This window comes from Rhinopithecus roxellana, chromosome 13 (assembly GCF_007565055.1).
Source record: "Rhinopithecus roxellana isolate Shanxi Qingling chromosome 13, ASM756505v1, whole genome shotgun sequence".
Lineage (NCBI taxonomy): Eukaryota > Metazoa > Chordata > Mammalia > Primates > Cercopithecidae > Rhinopithecus > Rhinopithecus roxellana.
This window is the reverse complement of record NC_044561.1, coordinates 69,827,236-69,834,547: the sequence shown is the minus strand read 5'-3', so window position 1 is coordinate 69,834,547 and position 7,312 is coordinate 69,827,236. Positions and strand designations below refer to the sequence as shown.

Here is a 7,312-nt window from a genome sequence, read left to right as displayed (position 1 = left end):
AGACCCTGGCTCATTCCCAAAGGAGACGGGGAGCAGGCCTGGGGAGGAGCTGAATGCCAGTGTGGGGGTGCTGGAGGCTCCAGTGGCAGTGCTTATAGGCAGGGAGGATGGTGAGCCCTCCACATATACACAGCATGGCCACCCAGGGGTGTGTACTGAGATGGGTGTTGGGGGGCACTCTGGGGAGGGCTGCTCACCAGTGTCCTTCATCCTGGGCAGGAGAGAGGCCCAGAGTACAGGCCCTGCAGGGAGCCAGGATGGAGAAGGCTCCAGTGTGCGCCACTCCCCCACCAACCCCACCGTCCTCAGGGCGCTGAGTAATTAATTCTCTGTGACTCCAGATGTTCAGCAGCTGTCTTGGCCATTTCCGCCCCTTCTCCTGACCCTGCATCCTCCAGGAAGCATCCCCTCCTGTCCTTGGGCTCCAAGCCACCCCCACCTTCCCTGCACCCCATTTCCTGAGCAGAGGCGTTTGTGCAGACTCAGCTCCTGCACCCACCAGGGTGGCTCCAGTTTTCCCAAGGCCTGGGCACTGCTCCCTGAGTCTGGAGCTGCTGAGGTCAGCTCACTCCCTGATGGATGCCCTCTGGCAGGGGCTCTGATCCTGGTTCCTGCCCCTCCGGCCTCTGGGACTGGTTTTCTCTCTTTCCTTTCCTTCCTTCTCCAAGGTTGGCTCTGCAGGCTCCAGCGGCATAAATCAAGGGCCTCCAGGGAGGCCTAGCAGAACTGGCCAGGGGGAGAGCCCTGCCCCAGTGCAGGAGGGTGGGAACCAAGGGGTGGAGGGCTCAGAGACTGGCAGGCCCTGTGGGGGTGGGGTGCACGCTCAGATGTCTGCCTGGAGGGCACTGGGGTGCGGGTGGGGTTGCCTCCACAAATGGATTAACAGGGACACAGCCCCCCCACCACCTTGTGGACACTTCCCTGAGCTGATGGGGGTGGGGGCACAAGAGGTCACGGCTGCTGCAGCTGGTCCAGTCTGGGGGCTCTTCTAGAGAGGGGACAGCTCCCTTCCTGTCACATGCTTTCCTGTCTCAACAGAGCTGGGGGTTCTGGGGCACTTGGACTCCCGTGGGCTGGTGGGGTCAGGGGCTGGGCCAGACACAGGATAAGGCATGGAACCCCTGGGGGCCAGCAGCTCCAGCCTGCTGACCTTTGCCCCTCAGAATCCGGTCCCAGGCTCTCCCCTCCTCCTCTCAAGAACTTCCTGCTCTGTGTATGTGTGTGTGGGTGGGTTGTTGTGGGGGTAGCTAAGGGCAGGTGGGCCTGGCTAAAGAAAAGCCTCCATTTCCAAACAAGTCCCTGAGCAGATCAAGGTGGGAGACTGCCCCCCGGAGGACGAGGCTCCTCCAAGCAGGACCTGTTCAGGGGAATCAAAATAAGTTTAGTGCATCCAACATCCCACATGTACAGTCCTCCAGGACTCCTCCCGCTGCCAGGATCTGAACTGAGGAGGCAGGGACCCCCGTCAGATCCTCGGCTCTGTTGCTGGGTTCACTCCTGTAGTCTCACATAAAATGGGCCAAGAGCCTTTGGGCCCACAGCCCCAACCCGCCTAGAGTAAGCAGCTGCTGAGTTTATGAAAGAGGCTCCTGGGAAAGGCACCATCTCCCACCCTCTGCAGAAGCTTCCATCCCCACCCCTAACCACAACAGGCTCCTTCCCCCACAGGGTCGGGGCGGACACTTGAGCAGGACCAGAACCACCAATCCCCAGGGGAGGCCTTGCCCATCCCTTGGCCCCAGGGGCAGTACCCTGTGGGGTTTCTCCTGAGGCAGGGCTCCTGTTGCTGCCCAGGACCCAGTGGAAAGGATGGTGTGACAGGTGCACCAGTGGACCCTGAGACACCCTTTGTCCTCAGGCCTTGACCAATGAGCACAGCAGCCAATCCGAGATCAAAGCTGGATAACCAGGAACATCTGGATCTCAACTGTGTGTGTGCCTGGGGGTAGGACTGCCAGATTTAGCAAAACAAAAACAAATGTAAAAACAGAATATATCGCCGGGCGCGGTGGCTCAAGCCTGTAATCCCAGCACTTTGGGAGGCCGAGGCGGGCGGATCACAAGGTCAGGAGATCGAGACCCTCCTGGCTAACACGGTGAAACCCCGTCTCTACTAAAAATACAAAAAACTAGCCGGGCGTGGTGGCGGCGCCTGTAGTCCCAGCTACTCGGAGGCTGAGGCGGGAGAATGGCGGGAACCCGGGAGGCGGAGCTTGCAGTGAGCTGAGATCCGGCCACTGCACTCCAGCCTGGGCGACACAGCGAGACTCCGTCTCAAAAAAAAAAAAAAAAAAAAAAAAAACAGAATATATCTAGGCCAGCGAGGTGGCTCATGCCTGTAATCCCAGCACTTTTGGAGGCCGAGGCGGGCGGATCACCTGAGGTCAGGAGTTAGCGACCAGCCTGACCAACATGGTGAAACCTCGTCTCTACTAAAAGTACAAAAAGTAGCCGGGTGTGGCGGCAGGCGCCTGTAATCTCAGCTACTCGGGAGGCTGGGCAGGAGAATCGCTTGAACACCTGGGAGGCAGAGGTTGCAGTGAGCCAAGATTGCACCATTGCACTCCAGTCTGGGCGACAAGAGTGAGACTCCATCTCAAAAACAAACAAACAGACAAACAAAAAACAGGATATCCAGTTAAGTTGGAATTTCAGATCAACAATTTTAAAATATAAGTATGTCTCAAGTTGTAGTTGGAACATACTTACACCCAAAAAGTATTTATTTGTAATTCCAATTTAACTGGCTTATTATTCTGTATTTTATCTGGCAACCTAGAATGGGGGTAATAGCCCCCCAAATCGCTGTCTTTGTTAATTAGTCCCTGTCCTTCTGTCCCCCAACCCCTAAAGACAGCAGCAGTTCTCAGCGGACTCCCCAACCGGCGGTGGGGCCTGTTTGGGTCAGGTAGGGCCTCTAAACCAGATACTGAGCAGGAGAGCAGAGAGAGGGTGCCTCAGCCTGAAACTACCCCTTCCCTAGAAGGCTGGGGTCTCAGGCAGGCCTGGCACCTGGGCTCAGAGGCTCTGGCTGGATTTGCCAAACTCCCTGATTGTGCATTTCTGTTTCTGGTCTGGGGAGCCGTTGAGTCCCCAGAGCTGCCTCCTTCCCTGGGGCTCCCCCTGGCGGGCGGCCTCCGACCCTGCCCTCAGGTGGGCTGCCCCTTTCCAGGGCAGGGGAAAAAGGGGAACCCATCCTACCCCTCCAGAAAAGGGGGGGGCACAGCCTGGGAGTGGGGGCTCAACCCGGGAGTGAGAAAGAGGAACCCCAGCCAGGCAGGACCCGCCCGAAAAGGTCACTGCTGTTGCTGGCAGCCAGGGAAAAGAGGATCCAGAAAAGAAGGGGGCTTGTTTCTGGTCTGCACCAAAGAAGGAAGGTGTGGAGGGGAGGAACCAGCAGGCCGGGAGCAAATACCACCTTTCTGGTGCAGCAGCAGCCCTGTCCCTGACCCTGCCCTCCTGGGGAGATGAGGTTTAAACCAGCGGACCCTGAAGGGGTGGGGGCGGGGACCCATAGCAAGCCCGGTATAGGCGGAGGAGGCCTTGCTGTCCCTTTCTGGCCTGTGGGGTTGTCCACCTTAACTTTAAGGAAGAGGGAGGCTGGGCGTAGGGACTCACACCTGTAATCCCAGCACTGTGGGAGGTGGAGGTGGGAGGATCGCTTGAGCCCAGGAGTTCAAGGCCAGCCTGGGCAGCATAGTGAGACCACATCTCAATTTAATAAATAAATAAGAAAAAGGGAGACAGTAGCTGCTCAAATCATGGGTGGGAAAGCTGGGCCTGGGAGCGTTTGGCCGGTGGGGTCTTGGCGAAGGTGGGGGAGGGGCAGAACCTTGGGCCCATCATATCTGGGAACCCTTTGTGCCCCATCACCTAGCAACAGGAGGTAGCCTTCCCTCGGCCCTAGAAGGCCAGGTCACAAAGGCCATCAGGGCCTGGCTGGGAGCCGGTGTCCCCTAAGACTGCCCTGAGCCTCTCGCGGTGACCCCGGCCCAGTGGCTGGGCGTTGGGGCCACCACCCATGTGCGTCATCTGCTTCGTGAAGGCGTTGGTGCACGTGTTCAAGATATACCTGACCGCCAGCTACACCTACACATTCCGCAGCTGGCCCGTGGCCTTCCGCTGGGATGACGTGCGCGCCGCGGGCGGGAGCAGCAGCCACCGGGCGCTGACCTGCGCTGGCCGCCGCGGCGGGCGTGTGGCTGCTGCGGGACGAGGCGCTGGGCGGGGACGCGCTGGGGCGGCCTCCACGTGGGGTGCGCAGCCAGGCGCAGTGCCTCTTGCAGCAGCTCCGCGGGCTGCCCGGCCACCTCGCTAGTTACGCGCTGGCCCACTCGCTGGGCCGCTGGCTCGTGTACCCCGGCTCCCTGTCCCTGATGAGGCGCGTGCTGCTGCCGCTACTGCAGCACGGCCAAGAGCGCCTCGTGGAGCGCTACCATGGCCGGCGCGCCAAGCTGGTGGCCTGTGACGGCAACGAAATCGATACCATGTTCATGGACCGCCGCCAGGACCCGGGCAGCCAAGGGCACGGGCTGCGCCTCGTCATCTGCTGCGAAGGCAACGCCGGCTTCTATGAGATGGGCTGTCTGTCTGCGCCGCTCGAGGCCGGCTACTCCGTGCTGGGCTGGAACCACCCCGGCTTCGGCGGCAGCACTGGCGTGCCCTCCCCTCAGCACGACGCCAACGCCATGGACGTGGTGGTCCAGTACGCACTGCACTGCCTGCACTTCTCGCCCGCGCACGTGGTGGTCTACGGCTGGTCTGTCGGCGGCTTCACGGCCACCTGGGCCACCATGACCTACCCGGGGCTGGGTGCACTGGTGCTGGATGCCACCTTTGACGACCTCGTGCCGCTGGCGCTGAAGGTCATGCCCCACAGCTGGAAGGGGCTGGTGGTGCGCACCGTGCGCGAGCACTTCAACCTTAACGTGGCCGAGCAGCTGTGCTGCTACCCGGGGCCGGTGCTGCTGCTCCGACGCACGCAGGACGACGTGGTCAGCACCTCGGGCCGCCTGCGCCCCCTGTCACCCGGCGGCGTGGAGGGCAACCGGGGCAACGAGCTGCTGCTGCGCCTGCTGGAGCACCGCTACCCCGCCGTGATGGCGCCGGAGGGCCGTTCAGTCGTCATCCGCTGGCTGCGCGCTGGCAGCTTGGCGCAAGAGGCCGCCTTCTATGCACGCTGCCGCGTGGACGAGAAGTGGTGCCTGGCGCTGCTGCGCTCCTACCGTGCACGCTGCGAAGAGGGGCTGCAGGGCGAGGAGGCCCAGGGGCCACACGGACCCGCCTTCCCATGGCTGGTGGGCCAGGGCCTGAGCTCGCGGCGGCGCCGGCGGCTCGCACTGTTCCTGGCTCGGAAGCACCTCAAGAACGTGGAGGCGACTCACTTCAGCCCTCTGGAGCCTGAGGAGTTTCAGTTGCCCTGGGGGCTGTAACCCATACGCCCCAGTGGGGGATCACGCACTTGAACAGCTTCCTGGCCTTCTTAGTTCACCTCCCCATACTCCCAACCACTGCGGGAGTGGGGCGGGGGGAAGGGGGCGCTCCTGATCTGCTGTCTTGGGGGGTAGGCAGAACACGGGGACTGGTGGTGCTGTCCTTCCTTCACGGGGGCGTTCTGACCTTACCCCCAACCCCGCCCCGTTCTTCCTTGCTCCATCCCCTCCTTTCTCTCTTCCTCCCACAAATACTTTTGGATGCCCCCACCCAGCTCCTAAAGGGAATGAAAGGTTAACCTGACCCGGTTTATGGCAATACTCTGTGATGAGTGCCTTGATCACCACAAAAGGATGATGGGGACAGGGGCTGTGGGGTCCCAGGGAGGAGCCCTTCACTTGGCCTGGGTTACAGGATGGCTCCTGGGAAAATGACGCCAGCTGTGCGCTTAAAGTCTGTGCACACTCCTCCCGTGAAAGGAGGACATTGGCATTGCAGGGCTGTGGGCAGGTCTTAGCGGCTGGGCATTCCCAGGAGTTCACACTGGCTATTATTCTGTAGGACTCCCTCCCACCTCCAAACTCCTGGCTTCTACACCACAGCACTCACAGACAGACTGCAAACTCACATGGTGGCATGTGAGGCTACGGATACACCTGCACGGGCCAGAGGACACTACTGTGTGTCCCCCAGAGCCAGGCTTGCGCTGGACTTTGTTCCTGGCTTAGGGATGCAACACAGAATGAGACCAGGCCTCTGCTCAACACGGTCTGTAATGTCACATCCCTGTGGTCTGCCCTGAACTGCCTGAAGCAGGTGTCTCTATCCGTCACTAGTCCCTGGGCTGGCCTGGTTGGGTTGAGCAAGGATCTCTGGAAAGAATGAAAGGCAGCAAATGGAGAAAACATTACTGAGAGCACCACAGCAGGACAGGCCTGGTGGTAAGGGACTCGGGCCTGTGCAAGAGTACCCAGAAGACACCTGTGGGAGGAGGTGGCCGGGTGAATGAAGGGGCAGTGGGAGGAGCTTCCATGCCTAGGGACCAGTACCACCCCAGGCTGGAAGCCCAGAGTGCAGTCCTAGGACATCAGATCCTAAAGGTCTTGAATACCATTTAAGGCTTTTCTTCCAGGAGCAAGTAGGAGTCAAAGGAAGTTGTGGGACTTGTTTCGTGGGGCCAGTTGCCTGGTGGTTACGTGCCTCTCCTCTGAGGTCAGGCATCCTGTTCCAGAGTATCCTGGTAGCGCTTCAACTTGCGGAGTGACCTAGGGCAAGTGACTTTAACCTCAGCTTCCTCCTCTGTGGAGTGGGGAGGGCGCAGTGCCGGTTTGGTCGACCTGAACAGGAAGTGAAACAACCTCGGGGTGCACGCGCTCAGGCCGCAGTGTCCACACCCGAGGCGAGGCGGCAGCGGCGCCTGCAGGGCGAGGGGACGAATCGCGGTCTTTTTCAGCGCAATCCACATAGAATAAAAAGTCCCCACCAAAAGGACAAACTAGCCAGGCGTGAGAGGTAGCTCACGCCTGTAATCCTAGCATTTTAGGAGGCCGGGGCGGGTGGATCACCTAAGGTCAGGAGTTTGAGACCAGCCTGGCCAACGTGGCGAAACCCTTGTCTCTACTAAAAATACGAAAACTAGCCGGACGTGTTGGTGCGCGCCTGTAATCCCAGCTACTCGGGAGGCTGAGGCAGGAGAATCGCTTGAATCCGGAGGGCAGAGGTTGGAGTGAGCCGATATCGCGCCATTGCACTCCAGCCTGGGCAACAAGAGGGAAACTCCGTCTCAAAAAAAAAAAAAAAAGACCAACTAAAAAAAAGAACATAAATACAGGACTTACGGGGGGAGGCTGAACCTTAACGTAAGGGGTCGGGCTGGAAA

The 7,312-nt window shown here is 60.0% G+C and overlaps 1 protein-coding gene across 1 annotated transcript; it reads left to right on the top strand.

The window, feature by feature from the left end:
* The first annotated feature begins 3,570 nt into the window (after nt 1–3,570).
* On the top strand, nt 3,571–5,461 carry ABHD16B (abhydrolase domain containing 16B). The gene is given in 2 exon segments (XM_010365245.2): nt 3,571–4,180; nt 4,182–5,461. Coding segments are annotated over 2 exon segments (1,410 nt in total). The 5' UTR covers nt 3,571–4,021; the 3' UTR covers nt 5,433–5,461.
* The last annotated feature ends 1,851 nt before the right edge of the window (nt 5,462–7,312 follow it).